This window comes from Budorcas taxicolor, chromosome 3, assembly GCF_023091745.1.
Source record: "Budorcas taxicolor isolate Tak-1 chromosome 3, Takin1.1, whole genome shotgun sequence".
Taxonomy (NCBI): domain Eukaryota; kingdom Metazoa; phylum Chordata; class Mammalia; order Artiodactyla; family Bovidae; genus Budorcas; species Budorcas taxicolor.
The window spans coordinates 79,738,605-79,763,167 of NC_068912.1; the positions used below are offsets into that span (position 1 = coordinate 79,738,605).

The 24,563-nt window shown below is 37.1% G+C and overlaps 1 protein-coding gene across 1 annotated transcript in view; it reads right to left on the reverse strand.

The window, feature by feature from the left end:
• Positions 1-24,563, reverse strand: part of LEPR (leptin receptor) — a 75,618-nt gene that overhangs the window by 36,489 nt on the left and 14,566 nt on the right. The window contains exons 4-6 of the mRNA XM_052637728.1: positions 13,593-13,801; positions 7,983-8,128; positions 3,043-3,187 (exon numbers count right to left, since the gene is read on the reverse strand). Coding sequence (XP_052493688.1) covers positions 3,043-3,187; positions 7,983-8,128; positions 13,593-13,801 — 500 coding nt within the window. The remainder of the gene's footprint in view (positions 1-3,042; positions 3,188-7,982; positions 8,129-13,592; positions 13,802-24,563) is intronic.

The window sequence follows — 24,563 nt, forward strand, 5'->3', positions numbered from 1 at the left end:
TCCTCATTTTCAGATTTTTCTGTTTGGAATGTCTACAGTCACTAAAGGGACACATCTGTGTTGAATAACTAAAAGGCCAGCTATTAATGGTAATATCGTTTCTTGGTCTCCAAAATCACTGCAGACGGTGAATGCAACCAAGAAATTAAAAGACACTTGGTCCTTGGAAGATAATGACAACCTAGACGGCACATTAAAAAGCAAAGACATCACTTTGCCGACAAAGGTCCATATAGTCAAAGCTATAATTTTTCCGTAGTCATGTACGGATGTGAGAGTTGGACCATCAAGAAGGCTGAGCACCAAAGAATTGATGTTTTTGAACTGTGGTGCTGGAGAAGACTCTTGAGAGACCCTTGGACAGGAAGAAGATAAAACCAGTAAATCCTAAAGGAAATCCCTTGACTCTGAATATGCACTGGAAGGACTGATGTTGAAGTTGAAGCCCCTGTACTTCGGGTACCTGATGAGAATAGCTAATTCACTGGAAAAGATGCTGGGAAAGAATGAAAGCAAAAGAAGCAGGTGGCAGAGAATGAGAGGATTGGATAGTATCACTAACTCTACGAACATGAATTTGACCAAACTCTGGGAGATAGTGAAGGACAGGGAAGCCTAGAGTGCTGCAGTCCCTGGAGTCACAAAGAGTCGGACATGACTTGGTGACGCAAAGTGAGTCATGCAGCACAAAGTGATTTTGCTAAGTTGTGTCTAACTCTTTGTGATCCCATGGACTGTAGCCTACCAGGCTCCTCTGTCCATGGAATTTTCCAGGCAAGAGTACAGGAGTGGGTTGCCATTTCCTTCTCAAGAGGATCTTCCCGACCCGGGGATCAAACCGAGGTCTCCTACACTGCAGGCAGACGCTTTACCATCTGAGCCACCAAGGAATTTCTTCAGTGACTGAAGAACAACAATTATTGGATACCACACAAGCAAATAAATTAGCAATGCTTCTTTTAAACAAAACATACCTTTATTACCTTCATGTAAACAAAACACATAATATTTGCCTTTGGAAGGGCATATACATGTGTACGTATGTGTTTTATAGTGTATATTAAAATATCTGGTTTATTATAAAAGCATAAAAATATGATATATTAGTAAACCAAGCAAATTTAATCCTACAGATACTGATATGAACTAGGAAAGAAACCGAAGTATAAAAGGGTTTTGCATAAAGCAAAATAGAACTAAACATATGTCCATCGGAAGGTCTAAGAATCTAAGTTGAACAACCCAAAATAAAATCTTGTATGAAATGTAATACAAGTAGCTATTATATTATTCTGGATCAAAGATTTCATTTAATCCAACTGAGTACATAACATTGCTAAGAATCATTATACTAGGAAGGTACAAACGTATAACTTGAACATCAGAAAACTTTAAAACAATCATGATTCTTTTAGAATTTCCCTTTTCTTCAGCAAGGGTAGGTTCTCAGATCTTATTAAGAAAAACAGCAAAGAATGAAGCCATTTTCTTGTGGAAGAGAAACATTTCACCAGACAGCAAAATAAAGGTACAAGTTATCGGCCATTCAGAATGGGAGCAGGGGCTGCTGCCTCCACCTCCCTTGTCAACTTCCCTACCCCACCACCCACTTCACCCAATCCCACTGTATAAAAACCTCCACAGGACATTCATTGAAATTTGATGCTGTTAATTCATTCCACTCTATGTATTTCACAGCTGGTCATTAAGACCTATTAATCAATGATATATAATTCAAGATAGAACAAAAGTTGAATTTTCAGCATCCTATAACATACATTGTGATACTCAATAATTATTTGAGGAATAGAGATGAGAAGTCCCTATCTTCTAAGTCTGTTCACTCACAGTTCTTGACTTTTCAAGTGAGAATTAATCCCTTCTAATGCTTAGCACTTACGTTAGCTCTTCTCACAGTGTTATTTGTGCTAAGCAATTAGATATGTATCATGTCCGCCTCTAAATTTCATTAGACGCTGAAATTCTGAATATTGAGTTTGTCAATTTACAAGCTTGATATTTATAAACTATGATCCACTACTTCACAAGTGCTTACTAAGAGTCAGGCACTGCAGTAAGCACTTTATGGGCATCATTTCATTCTATCCATATAAAAATACCTTATTCTATAGATAAGGAAATTGAGGTATAGGGAGGTTAAGAAACTTTCCAAATAAGGGGGAGTGGGCAGGACTCCTACAAAATTCTGTCAGACTCCAAAGTCAGTGCTTTAAAACTACTACTGATACTTACTTTTTAACAATCCATGCTTTGTAAATAGTATGCAATTAATAAATATGCCTGCTTAGTGTTTTACATGTTTTACACGTTTACATGGTATAGTGTTTTACACGGTACTTGCTTTCTCCATATATCTACTATCAACCTGAGCGAGTTTGAGTGGGAATAGTTTTGCACATTTGATAGATTGAAAACTAGTCAAAGAACTATGAACTGCCTTCCTGCATTCACAGCCTGTCTTGTGCCAGGGGTACCACCATTAGACTCCTGGGCCTCTATGTAAAACATTACACCTCAACTCCATGAGGAAGCTGTGAATAAACTGCAGTTTTCTGATGTTAAAGATTATTTTTAAAACATGAAAACTGAAAGTAAAAGCTTTGAAAAGCAAGCATCTGGAGTGAAAAGAATTGCTTAATTATATAACATATATAATATTCAAATAAAACTTTAATATTTAAAAAGTATACCAAATAAATACATCTGATTTTCAAGTGTAAATTCAGGAAACATCAGTACAAGCAGTGTTCTGAATTTGTAAATTTGGAACTTTTATATCAACTCTGTCTTTTGAGTAAGAAAGAGTAATTCAGCAAGATATTGCTATGGCTGCACATAAATGAGGGCGCTCTCAGACAACTTTTCGCTAAAGGATTACCTTGCTCGAAGTTTAAATTAGAAGTTAATACGGTGTTCCTCCTTTTGAGTTACCACCACAGAATTTAAGACAAGTATAATATGCCAAAGGCAATTCAGGAATCATACTCCCCTGTGAACAGAAGTGACTCTTACAAAACCTACCTTGTGTAGTAAAGGTAAGAAGGGCGCTCCAGTCACTCCAGATTCCTAGGCCATCCAATCTCTTGCTCCTCACCTGCACATCATATGAAGACCCAGGAAGCACGCTGTCTACTAGCAGAGATGTAGCTGAGACAATCTCATCAGCCTGTTAAATATCATTTGAAAACATCAGAGCATCAGGTTGATGTGAAACCTTTAGCAAAACTGATTACAAGCAGGTCTCTACAAATTTCAAAGAACTGAAATCTTACAGAGGAGTTAGCTGGCTACAGTGGAATTTAAGAGAGATCAATAACCCAGTAACAAATGTTTGACTGACATTAGTCAATAGTATTTTTAAAAGCCTGTAAATTCAAGGGAAAAAAACCACAGTGATAATCAGCATATATTTTTAACTGAATGATAATGAATACTGACTTTTCAAACTTTGAGGAACAGCTAAAATCTAAGCTAAGTGGGAAGCTTCAAGCCTTTGCTGACATCAATAACATACAAGATATTAATAGACTACAATGCACAGAGGGACATCCTTAATCATCCAGTGGTTAAGAACCTGCCTGCAATGCAGGGGACACAGGTCTGATCCTTGGTGGGGGAACTAAGATCCCACATTCTATGGAGCAACTAAACCCACACAGCACAATGAAAGATCCTGCCGGGAGCCAGCGTGAGGAACTCCGCCCACAGCAAAGGTCATGAGGAAGGAGGCTTCGGCATATGCAAAGGCGGGATTGAGCCTCAGGAAACCCCCTGTTCCCGAGCATCTACTCCCCAAACCAGAGTCTACCTACTTTACTGTTTTATGCTCTCACCTATACCTCTGACTTTACGGGGGGCTGATCCCCACCACCTCTCTCGGAGAAGGAGTTAACTTGCAGCTCCAGTTAATAAAAATTCCTGAGTGTGACAAGATTGTTTCAACTTACAAACTCCTCTGAAGGTTCTCTAGCCTGCCTGAGCAGGTTCATCCGGCCACATGCGATTGTTTGCAGCCTCCCAACCGTGAGAGGCACAAGATGCTTTAAAACTTTCTAAATACAGACTCTTTCGAGAAGTTACAAAATTATTAGTATAGTATCAGTGGGTTGATTAGAAATTATATTGGTGAAGGGTTTTTCATTTGTTGAGCCAATATTTGCTGCTAAATCTCCATATTCCCTGCCCTTATAATGAATATAACTAGTATATAGGATAAATATTAACCTTTAAGATTAATCATGTTAAACCTTAGGCTAAGTAAATTCCTTTCTTGATTGTAACCCACTACACTCTCACCCTATAGAAATGCAACTTTATTTGGAGGGTGGCGCTTGGTTTAAGAAAAAATCACCCCTGGAAAAAATAAGTTTTCCGGTTGACTGACCGTTATCAGAAAGGGCCATAAAATGTCAGCAGGCCTCATGGCCAGAAGATGATGTAAAACCCATAAGACCTTTGTATACATTTATATGAAGCACCTGATTTTGACAAGGGTCAGGTCTGCTGACCCCCGCGTGACCTCTGTGTTCATCCCTATGTATAACAAAAAGTATATAAGCAAACCTGAAAAATAAAGAAATGGGATCAGTTTCTGGAAAGACTGATGCCCCCGTGTCGTTCTTTCTTTCCCCTTCTGGCTGAATTCCCATCTGGAATGTGGGTACTCACCAAGCCTGCTAATTCTCCCTGGGCTTCTAAGATCGGACCGGGGAGGCCTCAGTGCCTCCTCTCCTTCGGGAGAATGGAAAGGCGCCTGTGGCCTATGTAGGTGGTGATTGGTATTCCAAGTAAACCAAGTTATTCAGCCTCTTTTTCTCCACTAATCTTCCTACTACACTACTCCTTTCTAATCTCTCTTTATATCTGTAATTAATTTTTTTCCTAGGACGCCAATTCCGTCTCCCCTTCGAATTACCCTGGATCCACCAGGGCTGGACCCCGGGAACATCCCACATGACACAGCAAAAATCCTGCATGCTACAGTTAAGACCTGATGCAGCCAAATAAATAACTAAATATTTTTTAAAAAGATGATGCACAGGGTAGGCACAGAGCTATAAACCTTCCTAGAGCAATGGGTCACAGAAGGAGGGCATGACTAATTTTAAGAACCCTGGTCTAATGATCAGCTGTGTGGGTTAATTGCTCAGTCGTGTCCGACTCTTTGCAACTCCATGGACCGGAGCCTACCAGGCTCCTCTGTCCATGGAATTCTCTAGGCAAAAATACTGGAGTGGGTTGCCATTTCCTTCTCCATGATGATCAGCTACAGTCAAACAAAATACAGTTTACAAACCAGAGTGAAAACATCTAAGAGATGTAACTTCATAAAACAACCAATGAGGTATTTCAAAATTATTGAACTTCCTGGCCCATTCGACTGTGGGGCAACACAGACTAAAAATGGCAAAAAGCCTCAGCGATACATTAAACAATATCAGATGGCCTACATTTAAAATCCTGAAGTCAAGTGGCATTAGGAAGCATCACTACGAACAAACCTAGTGGAGGTGATGGAATTCTAGTCGAGCTGTTTCAAATCCTAAAAGATGATGTTGTTAAAGTGCTACATTCAATATGCCAGCAAATTTGGAAAACTCAGCAGTGGCCACTGCTGGAAAAGGACTGGAAAAGGTCAATTTTCATTCCAATCCTAAAGAAGGGCAATGCCAAGAATGTTCAAACTATTGCACAATTGCACTCATCTCACATGCTAGCAAAGTAATGCTCAAAATTCTCCAAGCCAGACTTCAACAGTATGTGAACCGCGAACTCCCAGATGTTCAAGCTGGATTCAGAAAGGGCAGAGGAACCAGAGATCAAATTGCCAACATCTGTTGGATCATCGAAAAAGCAAGAGAGTTTCAAAAAAAATCTACTTCTGCTTTATTGACTATGCCAAAGCCTTTGACTCTGTGGATCACAACAAACTGTGGAAAATTCTTCAAGAGATGGGAATACCAGACCACCCTACCTGCCTCCTGAGAAAGCTGTATGCAGGTCAAGAAGCAGCAGTTAGAAATGGACATGGAACAACAGACTGGTTCCAAACAGGGCAAAGAATACGTCAAGGCTGTATACTGTCACCCTGCTTATTTAACTTATGTGCAGAGTACATCATGCAAAATGCAGTGCTGGAAGAAGCACAAGCTGGAATCAAGATCGCCAGGAGAAATATCAATAACCTCAGATATGAAGAGGATGCTACCCTTACGGCAGAAAGTGAAGAAGAACTAACAAGCCTCTTGATGAAAGTGAAAGAGAAGAGTGAAAAAGTTGGCTTAAGGCTCAACGTTGAGAAAACTAAGATCATGGCATCTGGTCCCATCACTTCATGGCAAATAGATGGGGAAAAAATGGACACAGTAAGAGACTTTATTTTGGGGGGCTCCAAATCACTGCAGATGGTGACTACAGCCATGAAATTAAAAGACAGCTGCTCCCTGGAAGAAAAGCTATGACCAACCTAGACAGCATATTGAAAAGGAGAGACATTACATTGCAGGCGAATGTCCATCTAGTCAAACCTGTGGTTTTTCCAGTAGTCATATATGGATGTGAGAGTTGGACTATAAAGAAAGCTGAGTGCTGAAGAATTGGTGCTTTTGAACTGTGGTGTTGGAGGAGACTCTTGAGAGTCCCTTGGACTGCAAGGAGATTCAGCCAGTCAATCCTAAAGGAAATCAGTCCTAAATATTCATTGGAAGGACTGATGCTGAAGCTCAAACTCCAATACTTTGGCCACCTGATGCAAAGAACTGACTCACTGGAAAACACCCTGATTCTGGGAAAGATTGAAGGCAGCAGGAGACAAGGATGACAGAGTATGAGATGGTTGGATGGCACCACCGACTTGATGGACATGTATTTGATCAAGCTCCAGGAGTTGATGATGGACAGGGAGGCCTGGCATGCTGTATTCCATGGGGTCGCAAGGAGTCAGACACAACTGAGCGACTAAATTGCAAGTCTTAGAAAATTAGCCCAGATATAAAAAGATAAGTTTTAACCTCTAAGTTATAAAACAATTAGTTTTACAAATTAAAATGCCAAAGTTATGACCCATGAGGCTCTTCACGACTCCTCCTTCTCTCCTACCCCTCCACTACTGCTCTTAACCTCACTCAACTTCCCATCCAACTAAGGTCCTCTAAATTGCTATCTCCTCTATTTAGACCCTAATTTCCCTGTATCACCACCTCCTTCAAATCCCTGCTCAAATATCACTTTCTTAAAGAGATCTTCCCCTCCCTCTAATTAATAACACAACTCATCCTCTCCCACTTGCGTTTCCTGTTCTACTAGTATATCCTGAGTTCTTGGCACCTACTGGGTGCAAAACACTTTCTGAAAAAAAGATTTCACAGACTATACTGTATAAATGCATGGACTGCATGTAAACAAATATATTGAGTAATAAGAAAAAATAAGGATGGTATGTAAAATCAAAAGCCAGAGAAGGTCTTTAAGTGAAAATACTATGATTATGAATTCAATAGTTCTGTATCTGGACTTCTTGTAGTCATTAGTCGTGTGTGTGTGTGTGTGTCTGTGTCTGTGTCTGTGTCTGTGTTAATGAGATGGAGAAGGACAGTAAGGGGGAAAAAAAAGAGAATTAATTTAATATACTAAGCTTTTGGAAAAGGAACTTTAATTCTAGGAGAAATTTGTCATGCTTATCAAAATATAACACAGATCCACATGTAAGAGATATTTAGTAACACTGAACAACTTTTCTAAAATCATTTTATAGAAGATGCAGAAATTTTGCATACATACTCATTTCTTTCGCTGATCTTGAATGAAAGCTTGAATGTATGATATTGAAGAATGACTGAATCTCCTCAAAAACAGTATACACACTTGATAGGCAGAGGCATTTTCTATGGGACTTGGAGGGCATCTCACCTTTTCTTTAATTGCTTCTCAACTTTTCTTTTTATTTACTAAAATATACTTACTTTTTTCATATTTTTTGTAGAATTCTCTGAATATTTCACTTGATATTGAAGTTGAAATGGTACCAATGTTGGGCTGGACCACGAAATCTTTAAACTACCAGTGTCTGTGATTTCCATATGCAAACCTAATGGTGGATCAGGCTTCACTTAAAAAAAAAAGAGAACACTTTTAAGTCAAGTTATTTTCATGATAATCATAAAATGAAGTCAAAATGAATTTTTAGCATATTCTATTCTTTAAGGAGTCCTTATCCAAAGGCTAATTACAGAACCAAAATATTCTACTACTATACCTTACCATAGCAATCCATGTATTTTCGATTCCTTCTCCCTACTTGGTAAAAACTATAAATCAGAAAATTATGTTATTTTGACAAATGTGAATTCCTGCTATAAAAAAAAAACCCTGCTTAACTTTATTGAACCTAGCTTTTCCCACACTTATTTGAAGCCTCCCTTGATGAAACCCACTGTTTTAGTGAATGACAAGGAGAAAAAGCATTTTGCAGAGCACTACTTGGAAAATGCATATAAATTTTGTATGCAAAACAACTGACAAACAACTAATCTCAAAAATATACAAGCAACTTATGCAGCTCAATTCCAGAAAAATAAATGACCCAATCAAAAAATGGGCCAAAGAACTAAATAGACACATCTCCAAAGAAGACATACGGATGGCTAACAAACACATGAAAAGATGCTCAACATCACTCATTATCAGAGAAATGCAAATCAAAACCACAATGAGGTACCACTTCACACCAGTCAGAATGGCTGCGATCCAAAAATCTGCAAGCAATAAATGCTGGAGAGGGTGTGGAGAAAAGGGAACCCTCCTACACTGTTGGTGGGAATGCAAACTAGTACAGCCACTATGGAGAACAGTGTGGAGATTCCTTAAAAAATTGCAAATAGAACTCCCTTATGACCCAGCAATCCCACTGCTGGGCATACACACCGAGGAAACCAGAATTGAAAGAGACACATGTACCCCAATGTTCATCGCAGCACTGTTTATAATAGCCAGGACATGGAAACAACCTAGATGTCCATCAGCAGATGAATGGATAAGAAAGCTGTGGTACATATACACAATGGAGTATTACTCAGCCGTTAAAAAGAATTCATTTGAATCAGTTCTGATGAGATGGACGAAACTGGAGCCGATTATACAGAGTGAAGTAAGCCAGAAAGAAAAACACCAATACAGCATACTAACACATATATACGGAATTTAGAAAGATGGCAATGACGACCCTGTATGCAAGACAGGAAAAAGACGCAGCTGTCTATAACGGACTTTTGGACTCAGAGGGAGAGGGAGAGGGTGGGATGATATGGGAGAGTGGCATTCTATCATGTATACTATCATGTAAGAATTGAATCGCTAGTCTATGTCTGATGCAGGATACAGCATGCTTGGGGCTGGTGCATGGGGATGACCCACAGAGATGTTATGGGGAGGGAGGTGGGAAGGGGGTTCATGTTTGGGAACACATGTAAGAATTAAAGATTTTAAAATTAAAAAAAAATAAAAATTAAAAAAAAAAAAAAATCAATGCATATAAGCATGCAGATTCATGTAAATCTGTATATAAAACAATAAACATTAATTTTCAAATTCAACAAATCAAGGCATACCCACTCAAATAACCCATAGCATACACAATTTACATGCAGTAAACACAACATTAGCAGGAGTTGATTTGTCACCAGAAATGCAGATAGAGTTCTTATCCTAATGGTGTATTTAAACTAAGGAGCATCTAATTTTTGAGTTTATTTGTCTATGTGTTTTATGTATGCATATGCATTTGTGTATATACATATGTGGAGATTTATGTCTGTGGAGTTTAAAACATACAACAAACTTTAAATCATCTGTAGAAACAACACAAACATCTTACAATAAAGAACTGATTGAACAAATAATAGTTCATACCCTTAAAAGTAATCTATAGTCATTAAAATCATATTAGAGAAGAATGTTGAAAAAGTTTAATATTGCTAGTTTTGAAAGTTTATTAAGCAATGTGAAAGTGAAAGTGTTAGTCGCTCAGTCGTGTCCAACTCTTTGTGACCCCATGGACTATACAGTCCCTGGAATTCTCCAGACCAGAATACTGGAGTGGGTAGCCATTCCCTTCTCCAGCGGATCTTCCCAACCCAGGGATTGAATCAGGTCTCCCTACACTGCAGATTCTTTACCATCTGAGCCATCTTAATGGGCTTAAAGGGAAGCCCATTAAGCAACCTATTTACTTGAATTCATTAAAATTTGAACAAATAAAAGGATATGTGTAAATATGCATTAAAATAGAAAAAAATGGCAAAATAATAGAAAATAAATGATACATTTTTCTTCTGTGTGCATCTCTATGCTTTCAAGATTTTTATGATTAACAAGAATTACTCATAAACATAGAAATCATTACATTGAAATATTTACTGATGTGTATTTTATTTTCAAAAAATAATGGCACATTAATATTTTCCACATTTCATAATTTCAAGAATTCAGTCATAGTTTTTTCCTTTTCCTCAAGTCAAAATGAATGAAGTTTTACTCTCTGCAACATACTACAACTTTTAGTTACTTTAAAGCAGGAATGGCTAAACTCTAAAGTCTAGAAGTAACAGGTGAAATTCATGACCAAACAGATAGAAAACAAAACAGACACCAAACAGAAGTGAAATCATAAAATTATAAACTATTTTACATTTCTTATACGCATACACATATCCCTTTGTATTCGAAATCTAAAAATAAATCTTTCCCTGGATCCCCTAGGTACTCAGTCCCAGACCACACATACTGGCTTCTTTCAGGGGAAAATTCCTCCAAAGAGCTGGCATTACTTACTCTCCATTTTGCATCCCATTTTCCTAACCAATCTATTCTGATCAGGCCTTCCTTCTTGCTAGTCCACTGAAACTACTCTTACCAAGGTTACTACTCTTTGCTGAATCCAATGTCAACTGTCTGATTCATTTTGCTCCATCTCTCAGCAGTGTCCCAACTGCTTATTCTGTGAGTAGCGGACAAGTAGAAATACTTTGTCCACCTGGTTTCCAGCCGTCACATTCCTTTACTCCTCTTCTCTCTAATTGCCTCTCAGTCTTTCTCTCACTGGACTCTAAATGCGTGACCTCATACAATCCCATAAACATCTGATGCTAGAGACTCCCAAATATATATGTCCCCTGAACTCTAGAATCATATATCTAACTACCTACTCAACATCTCTTTGATTTCTAATAAGCATCTCAAATATAATTCATCACACACCTAATTATCTCCAATATCCCCATTTGGTAACGCTATTCTGCTACTAACCAGGTCCAAGCCTAAGTGTCACCCTTGACTCCTCTCTGTCCTTCACACTCCATACCCAATCCACTTCAGTCTGCACCATCTCCTGAAAAGTGAAAGTAAAAGTCGCTCAGTTGTGTCCGACTCTTTGCAACCTCATGGATTATACAGTCCATGGAATTCTCCAGACCACAATACTGGAGTGGCTAGCCTTTCCCTTCTCCAGGGGACCTTCCCAACCCAGGGATTGAATCCAGGTCTCCAGCATTGCAGGCAGACTCATTACCAGCTGAGCCACAAGGGAAGCCCAAGAATACTGGAGTGGGTAGCCTATCCCTTCTCCAGTGGATCTTCCCAACCCTGTAATTGAACTGGGGTCTCCTGCATTGCAGGCAGATTCTTTACCAACTGAGTATAAGGGAAGCACCATCTCCTAATAGATCCCAAGCCTGAACATTTCTTTACTTCTCCACTATAACAACCCCAAGCCAACTGGACAACTCTAGCAGCTGCCTATCTGACTCCTCCCATTCTTGCAAGTATCCTTTTCCCTTCCCCATAAGTTTACTTCTTCAATAGAGCATACATTTTAAACATGTGCATGAGCACACATGTGTGCTTGCGTGTGCCCACACACACACACACACTCATGTCTGATCACATCACTCTCCTGGTACAAAAGCTTACACTGCAATTAAAATAAAATCCAAACTTTGTAACCATAGCCTGTGGTATGACCTGGATGCAGATGACTCTCTAACCACATCTCTGAATGTTCTGCTACCTTAATTACTCCAAGCAAAAGGCTCTTGTCTTTGGTTCTTCCAAATTCTGAGCTCTTTCTCTCCCAGGAATTTTGTGAGTGCTGTTCTTCCTGCTCAGAGCACCTTTTGTTCTGGATTTTTTTTGCATAGTTATCTCTTTTTCTTTCAGTTTAAATGCTATTTCCTAAAAGAGGACTTCCATAGCTGAAATAACAGACCCTTAAACCTGAAATTCTCTATCATACAATTTGTTTTATTTCTTTCAATTTTGAGATCTTAATCACATATACCCAAATACAAAAAAAAGAGATTTTTTTTCCCAAAAATTATCTGAAATACGACAAAATTTTTAAAGTTTCTTATAAAGTCTATCACAGCACCTTATCTTACCTACTTTATTTTTAAAAACAACTTAATTCAATGTTGGCTCTAAATACCTCTGAAAAAATCACTTGATAGAACTGGTTTTAAAAAGAGAAGATGATGACATGTTATATATTTTTTTTGTTTTTTCCTTATGGTATAACATCATGACTGAATTTCTTGGATATCATAGTAATCACGTGGAAATCACAAATATATCCCTAAAAGACAAGTTATTTAAAAGTCCTAATGTTAAATATGATAGCATACGTAGATTCAAAAAATGCTGTACCCTTAGTACTTAAAAAGAAGTGAGGATGAAGTTGTAAGGAATATGGTGTCAGATATCTGAAAAAGTGGTTCCAGTGATGGCAAAAACAATGATGCAGAGAAGCACATAAAGAATTTGCAAGAATTATTTCAGGAAATGTAAAATAGTAACACTATTAAATTATGTATCATATGTAACATATAGTTTAACACATACACACAAAACTGAGTTAATAAATTAATAATTTAACATTCATCTATATTATTCACATTAAACAATATAACTGAATACACTGAATATTTATAATTATATATTCAAGTTAATCAAAGAAATCTGGGGAATCTTTGCACTAATAATGTGGGCACTTGTCTATTATATAAGTTTTTCTTCTAATCAGATTTGTACAGCCAATTAGTTTGCGTATGTTTTCATTGTCTTTCTCTGCCCAATATTGTCTGCCCCTGCTTTGCGAGGCAGGAACTTTGTCTCACTCACCATTGCTTCCCCCAGCTCCTAGATCAGTGACTGATACCCACGAGTCTCTAAAAAATATTTATTGAAGGCATAAAGTCAGGTAAAAAAGAGCTTTTAGTCATTTTCAGAAATAGTTATCTGAGATGTGAAAAAGTCATAACCAAAGAAAACATATCCATTAGACTGACCTAGGATTTAAAGAAATCAAACTGTTTTCAAAATGAATTTGTTACAATTGCAGAACTATCTATACTGTTGTTAAATCATTCTAGAAGCTGCTTTTAATACCCCTTAGGACTACATTTATCATCCTTACAGTGTCGGTCAAAGTGAGATAAGCTAATGAAACATCTTGTAAACAATTTTCAGCCTGTTTGAATGACTGATGTTTAAAGATATTATCTTTCTTAGGCACAACTTACCAACATTAATGGGCTGAGCTGACATTGGAGGTGAGTGAAAAATTACTCCACCAGATGTGATTTTCAAATACATAAGAAGGGTGTTATTGAGTTTGGCTGTTGGCACAGGCACATGACATTCACAACATTCATTAAAACTGCAGTTGCAGTGAACAATCTGAAAACTGCCTTTCTTGGGGAGCAGAGGTGACTCTTCTAATAGGTCAAGCCTATATGAGAAAAGAAGAGCTAAGTATTAACATAGATGCGAAAGCACTAGATGTGTTTAAAATGTAGGACACAAAATCCAAATTGAAGTAAACTGTTCTGCACACCCAGCTTAAAGAGCTTCTGGGGGAAAAAAGCTACATTATAACAGACACAAAGATAAGGGTTAAAACAAGTTAGCAATCAATATAAGTTAGAATCAATAAAGCAAGTTAGAAATAATATAAGCAAGAAGACAACGAGGCAACAGTGAAGTACTGAAAGAAAAATTGTGATTTTAAAATCATATATTCAATAAAAATAACTTTCAAAATAAACATGCAATAAAGGCTTTTTACAGACACAACAAAATGGAAAGAATTTATCATCAATCAAACTTGCAAAAGCTTCCTTTAGAAAAAAAAGTGCTGAAGGAAGTCCTTCAGACAAAAAGAAAATGATAGCAAATAGAAGTCTGGTTCCACACAAAGAAATGAAATTTAATTTAAAGAATAAATATTTATTGACTAATTAAAGCAAAAATAATAACCATAAAGTGTGGGGTTTATAACATAGGTAAAAATAAAATATATGACATTAATACCAAACTTGGGGAAAGGGGAGATGTGTAAATATACAACTATAAATTTCTTCCACTATACATGTAGTGGTGAAATGTCAGTTGGAGGTATAACATCAGTTCGGCTATATTAAGTTAAAGACCTATATTCTAAATCCTAAAACCACCGCTAAAATAATAAATCAAGAAGTCACAGCTAATAAGCTATAATAATCAAGCCAAAGGAGTATGAACGTAAAGAGAAAAAAATAGATTAATGGAACAGAAGAAACCAACCCCTATATGGACAATCAATTTTCTACAAAGGTGCAAAAGCAATTCTGTGGAGAAAGAGTAATCTTTTCAATAAATTGTGCTGAAACAGTGGGATATCTATACACCCCCCTCCACACAAAAATTCAACTTTACTCCACATATCACATAAGATTCAAATATTAATTCAAAATAAATCATTAATCTAAATGCAGAATTTAAAGCTATGAATCAGAAAAAAATGTGGGAAAAAAATTTGTGACCTTGTTTTAAATAATAATTTCTTAGATGCAACACAAAAGCACGAGTCACAAAATGACAAATTGATAATTTGATTTTTATCAATATTAAAAACTTCTGTTCTTTGAAAGATACTATGAAAGATAAAAAGATAACAAAAGGGTCAGTCAAAAAATGGAAAGAAGATCTAGACAGACATTTCTCCAATGAAGACATACACATGGCCAAAAAACACACAAAAAGGTGTTCAACATCATTAATTATTAGAGAAATGCAATGTATTTGATTTAGATATTGGTTACATAGGTGAGCATACTTCTCAAAATTCATCAACCTTATATTTAAGGTGCATTTTATTATATGCAAACTTTACCTTAAAATAAAAATACTGTGCCAAAAAAAGTGTTTTTGCAAACTTCAAAATGCTATACACTCATAAAATTCCCTTTTGAATTGAAGGTAGAATGACTTAGTACTTTCAACTTCACCTAAACCTTTAAACAATTCCAACAAAATGTGATTTTTAAAATTATCACACCATGGCTTTTATGTGTTTTTCAAATATTAAAATAAAAGCTTTTATCAAAAGAGTATGGAACAAATTAAATAAATTGCAGTATTTTATGTCAGAAATATGCTTGCAGCTTGTATTATGCTTTAACTGAAAAACTTCCAAATTTTAAGGCAAAAAAGAACTGAACAGAAAACATATTTCCCACTACTAATTTTTAAGAGGAAATTCTGGTGATTTTTTTCTTTTTTAAAGCAAAAAGAAAAGTTAGACTTATACTCTTACTTTAGATGGTCTCACCAATGCCATTTTTTTCTAAATACAGTGAATATTTATAGAATAGGGCTGATTCCCAAAGAGATTAACTCTGTGGTTTCTCTAACAGTTCACTTCTGTGTTCTATTTAATCAATCTCATTTTCATTTACTTTATCATTTCAGTACACACAAAAATATGCATAGTATATATTCATAATAATGATATATAATTATGTGTTATAGAATACATGTACTATATAATATGTATCATAGTATTTCATAATTTGTAGGGTTTTTAGTAAAAATCTCCACAAAGTGATTTCCCAAATCACTCCAACAGATAACCCCTTCATGAAACTCAGGGGTGAGGAAACTGTATCCCACAAGCCAAATACAATTGCTTTTGTACAGCCTATGAGCTAAGAATTATTTCTTACATTATCTACTGGTTTAAAAAAAGAAGGAAGAATATCCTACAATCATGGAAATTATATAAAATTCACATTTCAGTGTCCATAAACACAGTCATGCTCATTCATTTACTAATTCATTCATTAGTAACTATGACTACAAGGTTGTGATACAAAGAGAATGGAGAGTAAAGCCTAAAATATTTATTATCTTCACCTTTAAAAAAAAAGATTCTATCCCAGCTACAGGCTAAAAACATTTCATACTCCCTACTGCTAACTACCAGTATACCAGACCACCTGACCTGCCACTTGAGAAATCTGTATGCAGGTCAGGAGGCAACAGTTAGAACTGGACATGGAACAACAGACTGGTTCCAAATAGGAAAAGGAGTATGTCAAGGCTGTGTATCATCACCCTGCTTATTTAACTTATATGCAGAGTACATCAGGAGACACGCTGGGCTGGATGAAGCACAAGCTGGAATCAAGATTGCCAGGAGAAATATCAACCTCAGATACACAGATGACACCACCCTTATGGCAGGAAGTGAAGAAGAACTAAAGAGCCTCTTGATGAAAGTGAAAGAGGAGAGTAAAAAAATTGGCTTAAAACTCAACATTCAGAAAACGAAGATCATGGCATCTGGTCCCACCACTTCATGGTGAATAGATGGGGAAACAGTGGCTGACTTTATTTTGGGGGGCTCCAAAATCACTGCAGATGGTGACTGCAGCCATGAAGTTAAAAGATGCTTACTCCTTGGAAGAAAAGTTTTGACCTGCCTAGACAGCATATTAAAAAACAGAGACATTACTTAGCCAACAAAGGTCTGTTTAGTCAAGGCTATGGTTTTTCCAGTGGTCATATATGGATGTGAGAATTTGACTATAAAGAAAGCTGAGTGCTGAAGAACAGATGCTTTTGAATTGTGGTGTTGGAGAAGACTCTTGAGAGTCCCTTGGACTACAAGGAGATCCAACCAGTCCATCCTGAAGGAAATCAGTCCTGAATATTCATTGGAAGGACTGATGTTGAAGCTAAAACTCCAATACTTTGACCACCTGATTCATTTGAAAAGACCCTGATGCTGGGAAAGATTGAAGGCGGGAGGAGAAAGGGACAACAGAGAATGAGATGGTTGGATGGCAACACCGACTCAATGGACATGAGTTTGAGTAAACTCCGGGAGCTGGTGATGGACAGGGAGGCCCGGTGTGCTGCAGTCCATGGGGTCATAAAGAGTCGGACTCAACTGGGCGACTGAACTGAACTGGTGACTACTTGATGAAAAAAAGATACAAAATATAGAAGCCACATTAAATATACCATCAAATTTCACTATTTAGCATATCTATAATGCACACAAAACACCTTGAGGATAACTATCTACTTCAATTTTTCAAACTACTTTATGAGGGAACTAATATCACCTATTTTACAAGCAAAAAACTGAGGCTCATGGAGAACATGGAGTGGAATTCATCTTAAGTCTCACGCTTCCATGTTCAGTACTCAATTCATTACATCCAAGATGCCTTATAATCAAAGATAAGTTCACTGTTACCATTATCATTTTACTTAAGGGATTAGTAAAGATTCTAATGGCCATAACTAAAGAATAATTATAATCTGAATTGTTAATATTTCAAAAATTCACAAAATTAGAAAATTACAGAATTATTTTGAATTATTTTTTCCTTGAGGAAAACACTATATATTTCTCACATTTATTAGAGCAGAAGTTTTTCCAAGTTTGTGTGAAAGCTGGACTATACAGCCTTGTTACTTGTCAAAGTAAGCATAAGAACTTCTTTTACCTTCCAAAAGATTTTTTAAAGTTTTAAGTATTTACATACATCAAATGATACTTCAAGGACTTCCCTGGTGGTCGAGTGGTTAAGAATACACCTGCCAATGTAGGGGACGGGTTCAATCCCCGATCTGGGAAGATTCTACATCCCATGGGGCAACTAAGTCCGTGTGCCACAACTACTGAAGCCCTCACGCTCTAGAGCCCATGACCTACAAGAGAGGCCTTCATCACCACAACTAGAGAAAGCCCACACATAGTGGCAAAGACCCGGTATAGCCAAACATAAAATAAATAATCACCAGAACTAGAGAAAGCCCACACATAGCAGCAAAGACCCAATACAGCCAAACATAAAATAAATAATCACCAGAACTAGAGAAAGCCCACACATAGCAGGGAAGACCCAGTACAGCCAAAAATAAATAAATAAATAAAATTATTTCAAAGAAGGTACTTTAAAATTTTGATAGTACTTTTAAATTATCAAAATTTCAAAGTAGTGTAAATCAAAATGGTAATCAAATTTTTAAAATAAGAAAGCAATACATTGGCTTAAAATAACCAAAACTTAAGAATTTCTGACATTCTTGAAAAATGTTTATTCAGCAAAATATTTTATGCATTGCCAGTACTCACACATGTAAATTTAGTGCCACTATTTATTTAATCCCTCTATATATGAGTAAACTATACTTGCAAGTGAAAATAATAAAAAAAAGTTGTCAAATAATTTACAACTTGATTTCTTTGCAAATTTCACAATTCGGGCAATATTTCTACTCAGAAGCTAGATATATAATTAGTACTGAAATTTCATCTTTTAGTCACAGTGGTTTATAGAAAGCACATTCTATCCTCTGACCTTTGGTCATGTTACTTATTCACCCCAAAAATTTTTCTATCAATATTTTAAAACTTCTCTAAGAAAGATCTATATTAAATTATTATAGGAGTAACACCAAATGAGTGCTCTTTACTGTGACATAAACTGAGAGCAAAACATAGTTGGTGAACCATTAAATGAACTGGAAAATTTAGCATTATTTCTGTGAATAATTTAATCAAGTCACATTTTAAAACTCAGACTAATAACCTATACAAATGTTGCTCCCAAAAATCTACTTTACCCATCAAAAGGAATTTTAAAAAACAGGTTAGCATCCCAGGCTGGTTTCATCATACAAATGACCTGGAGCCTTGTTAAAATTAGATTCCTGGACCCTCCATGGAATTCAGTATATCTGGGGCCAAGGAATCTGTTTTTAGTAACTGTCATCGATCAGAGGTTCTCATAGTATGGTTCCCAAGCCAATAATATCAGCAGCATCTGGAACTTGATAGAAATGCAAACCCAGCCCAGACCTCATGAACTAGGTCCAGGTGAGAAGCTGACAAATTTCATCAAGGAGACAAATTTAAGAAGCATTCTGTATAATACAAAGTACTTGTCAGTTGTATGATATTACCAAACAAATGGAAAATCAACAAGGATGAGATGAAGGAAGAAAAAAAAAATGAATACAAACAAAAGCAAAGGGACCTAAATATATATCAACTTAACAACATAATCACATGAAGTGGAAGGGGAGCGGATATCCTAGTTAACTACACAGTATTTGGATCATGCAACCTTTAGCATTAGCAAAGACAAAAGGAGTCAACACAAACACTGTACCCTAGTTACCCTCTTTGTTTCCTACAGTAGTATGGCTCAGCTATTCCAAAATTACTTTGTGTGTATTTTAGGACTAAGCAACCAGGTAATATATTGTTGGGAAGGGAAGCAAGATTTCTCACTTCTAGAAAAACTTGTTTGTTGTTGTTCAGTCACTAAGTCATGTCCAGCTCTTTGTGACCCCATGGACTGCAGCTCACCAGGCTCCTCTGTCCTTCACTGTCTCCTGGAGTTTGTTCAGACTCATGTGCATTAAGTTGGTGATGCCATCCAACCATCTCATCTTCTGTTGCTCACCTTCTCTGCCTGCCCTCAATCTTTTCCAGCCTGAGTCTTTTCCAATGAGTTGGCTCTTCACATCAGATGGCCAAAGTATTGGAGCTTCAGTTTCAGCATCAGTCCTTTCAGTGAGTATTCAGGGTTGCTTTCCTTTAGGATTGACTCGTTTGATCTCCTTGCTGTCCAAGGGACTCTCAAGAGATTCTCCAGGAACACAATTCAAAGGCATCAATTCTTCAGCACTCAGCCTTGTTTATGGTCCAACTCTCACATCTATCCATGATTACTGGAAAAATCATAGCTTTGACTATCTGGACCTTTATTGGCAAAGTGATGTCTTTATTTTTTAATATGCTGTTTAGGTTTGTCATGGCTTTCCTTCCAAGGAGCAAGTGTCTTTAATTTCATGACTGAAGTCACTATTGTTACAAGAAAAGAAAAGCACTGCTAGAATAGATTCTGCAGTTTTGAACTAGAACAAGAGATATCAGTATGAACACACGCTTTTTTGTTATCAATATACAGAGAGATACAAAAATATAGATTTCTGAGTATTATGTGTATTATGCACATTGTGTGTATACTGTGTGTATGCATACATATAAGAAACTCTGTAGCTAACGGGGTCTAGAAACAATGCCACTCAAGTAACAGTGAGCATCTAGCCCCCAGATACCACTTTGTGAACATCATTCTCCAACAAAATGGAATCAGGGCTCCTTGGAGAAATGGCCGATTCCAGTGTCAGAGCAGGAAAAGCATAAAATAAACCTGAAATTTCTTGTAGTGTTAGAAAGTAAGGAGTCCTATTTTTAAATTAAAAAAAAAAAAAGATAGATGGAAAACATCAAAAGGACACAGAAGCCAGTTTAAATAAGCCCCAACTCGGCAAATGTTGGACAGTGTGAGCAAAAAAATAAATAATAATAGTAACTGAATAGCTCATCAAATAAAATAATAATTTATATTGCTCATCAAATAAATTAATAATCTGTGAGTCCATCTTGATGGGAAAGAAGGAAGGAAAAAGGGAAGGGGAAGGAAAGGAAAAAAGGTACAAGCAAAAGAATGAAGTACTCACAGAGCCTAGCATTGTGGCTTGCATAACAGCTTCTTGATTAAAAAACACTATGTCTAAAGTTTCTCAATTAACACTGAGCACACTTGTTTACTTTACAAATAATGCATCTTTCTTCTCTCAAAATTTTAGTTGGTTCTTTTTTATACTGTCAATTTCTCTCATTATATTCATATTTTCTTTATATCCTTGAGTACATGGAGGATATTAATACTAACCATCTGCTGGTTCTATCATCTCAGCCATTTCTGGGTCTGTATCTATTGTCTATTTTTTTCTTTTTCTCTGGGTTAGGGTTTACTTTTTCCTGTCCTTCATATATGTAGATTTTTCACAGGATGCCAGATATGGTGAATATTACATTTTTGAGTGTTGGATCATGCTGTTTTTTCTTATAGAATGTTGAATTTTGTTCTGGAAATTGGTTATTTGGGTGACTTAAGTGTGAACTCTTTAAGCTCTTTAGGGGGAAGTGTAGATCAGCCTTGACTCTAGGACTAATCTGGCCACACTTTTTTTTAAACTTTTTATTTTGGGTATTGGGGGATAGCCTATTAATAATGTTGTGATAGTTTCAGATGAATAGTGAAGAGACTCAGTCATACAAAGACATGTATAAATTCTCCCCCAAATTGGCTTCTTATCCAGGCTGGCTGGACCCATTTTAAACTGTGGATATTATGGGGTTTCTGCTGGTATTCAACAGTTCAGTTCAGTCGCTCAGTCGTGTCCAACTCTTTGCAAACCTTATGGACTGCATCATGCCAGGCTTCCCTGTCCATCACCAACTCCCTTGAACTTGTTCAAACTCATGTCCATGGAGTCAGTGATGCCATCCAACCATCTCATCCTCTGTCATCCCTTTCTCCTCCTGCCTTCAATCTTTCCCAGCATCAGGGTCCTTTCCTTTGAGTCAGTTCTTTGCATCAGGTGGCCAAAGTATTAGTGTTTCAGCTTCAGCTTCTGTTTTTCCAACAAATATTCAGGACTGATTTCCTTTAGGGTTGACTGGTTTGATCTTGCAGTCCAAGAGACTCTCAAGAGTCTTCTCCAACATCACAGTTCAAAAGCATCAATTCTTCAGCACTCAGCTTTCTTTATGGTCCAGATCTCACATCCATGCATGACTACTGGAAAAACCATAGCTTTGACTAGACAGACCTTTGTCAGCAAAGTAATGTCTCTTCTTTTTAATATGCTATCTAGGTTGGTCATAGCTTTTCTTCCAAGGAGAAAGCATCTTTTAATTTCATGGCTGCAGTCACCATTTGCAGTGATTTTGGAGCCCAAGAAAATAAAGTTTGTTTGATGGGGAAGTTTCATTGCTTCCCCATCAATTTGCTGTGAAGTGATGCAACCAGATGCCATGACTTTGGTTTTCTGAATGTTGAGTTTTAAATCAGCTTTTTCACTCTCTTCTTTCACTTTCATCAAGAGGTTCTTTAGTTCTTCTTCACTTTCTGCCATAAGGGTGGTGTCATCTGTGTATCTGAGGTTACTGATATTTCTCCTAGAAATGATTCCAGCTTGTGTTTCATCCAGCCTGGCATTTCTCATGATGTACTCTGCATATAAGGTAAATAAGGAGGGTGACAATAATACAGCCTTAACATACTCCTTTCCAAATTTGGAAACAGTCTGTTCTTCCATGTCCGGGCCTAACTGTTACTTCTTGACCTGCATACAGATTTCTCAGGAGGCAGGTAAGGTGGTCTGGTATTCCCATCTTCTGAAGAATTTGCCACTTTGCTGTGATTGACACAAAGACTTTGGTGTAATCAATGAAGCAGAAGTCGATATTTTTCTGGAACTCTCGCTTTTTTGATGATCCAATGGATATTGGCAATTTGATCTCTGGTTCCTCTGCCTTTTCTAAAACCAGCTTGAACATCAGGAAGTTCATGGTCCACATACTGTTGAAGCCTGGCTTGGAGAATTTTGAGCATTACTTTGCTACCATGTAAGATGAGTGTAATTGTGCAGTAGTTTGAACATTCTTTGGCATTGCTCTTTTTTGGGATTGGAATGAAAACTGACCTTTTCCAGTCCTGTGGCCACTGCTGAGTTTTCCAAATTGGCTGACATGTTAAGTGCATCACTTTCACAGTATCATCTTTTAGGATTTGAAACAGCTCAACTGGAATTTCATCACCTCCACTAGCTTTGTCCATAGTGATTCTTCCTAAGGCCCACTTGACTTCACATTCCAGGATGTCTGGCTCTAGGTGAGTGATCACGCCATCATGGTTATCTGGGTCATGAAGATCTTTTTTGTATAGTTCTTCTGTGTACTCTTGCCACCTCTTCTTAATATCTTCTGCTTCTGTTAGATTCTTACAATTTCTCTCCTTTATTGTGCCCATCTTTGCATGAAATGTTCCCTTGGTATCTCTAATTTTCTTGAAGAGATCTCTAGTCTTTCCCATTCTATTGTTTTCCTCTATTTCTTTTCACTGATCACTGAGGTAGGCGTTCTTATTTCTCCTTGCTATTCTTTGAAACTCTGCATTCAAGGGGGTATATCTTTCCTTTTCTCCTTTGCCTTTCAACTAGGACTCTCCAAATATCATTATAAGAAACTAATTATTCCTGGCCCTGTGTGATTTTCGGGAATTTCTTACCTTACAGTTCTAGTAACTTGTTTTTCAAGAAGTTTTCTTTCCCAAAATCATGGATGGACTGGTATTTAGCCATAGAATCAAGGCAACCCTAATGCTAATTCCCAAAAAAAGGCAATCCCAAAGAATGCTCAAACTACCACACAATTGCACTCATATCACATGCTAGTAAAGTAATGCTCAAAATTCTTCAAGCCAGGCTTCAACAATATGTGAACCATGAACTTCCAGATGTTCAAGTTGGTTTTAGAAAAGGCAGAGGAACCAGAGATCAAATTGCCAACACCCGTTGGATTACCAAAAAAGCAAGAGAGTTCCAGAAAAACATCTATTTCTGCTTTATTGACTATGCAAAAGCCTTTGACTGTGTGGATCATCACAAACTGTGGGAAATTCTGAAAGAGATGAGCATACCAGACCACCTGACCTGCCTTTTGAGAAATCTGTATGCAGGTCAGGAAGCAACAGTTAGAACTGGACACGGAACAGCAGACTAGTTCCAAACAGGGAAAGGAGTACACCAAGGCTGTATATTGTCACCCTGCTTAATTAACTTAAATGCAGAGTACATCATGAGAAACGTTGGGCTGGATGAAGCACAAGCTGGAATCAAGATTGCCAGGAGAAATATCAATAACCTCAGATATGCAGATGACACCACCCTTATGGCAGAAAGTGAAGAAGAACTAAAGAGCCTCGTGATGAAAGTGAAAGAGGAGAGTGAAAAAGTTGGCTTAAAGCTCAACATTCAGAAAACTAAGATCATGGCATCTGGTCCCATCACTTCATAGCACATAGATGGGGAAACAATGAGAGACTGTTTTTTTAGGTTCCAAAATCACTGCAGATGGTGACTGCAGCCATGAAGTTAAAAGACGCTTACTCCTTGGAAGAAAGGTTATGAGCAACCTAGACAGCATATTAAAAAGCAGAGACATTACTTTGCCAACAAAGGTCTGTCTAGCCAAGGCTATGGTTTTTCCTGTCGTCATGTATGGATGTGAGAGTTGGACTATAAAGAAAGCTGAGTGATGAAGAACTGATCCTTTTGAACTTGGTGTTAGAGAA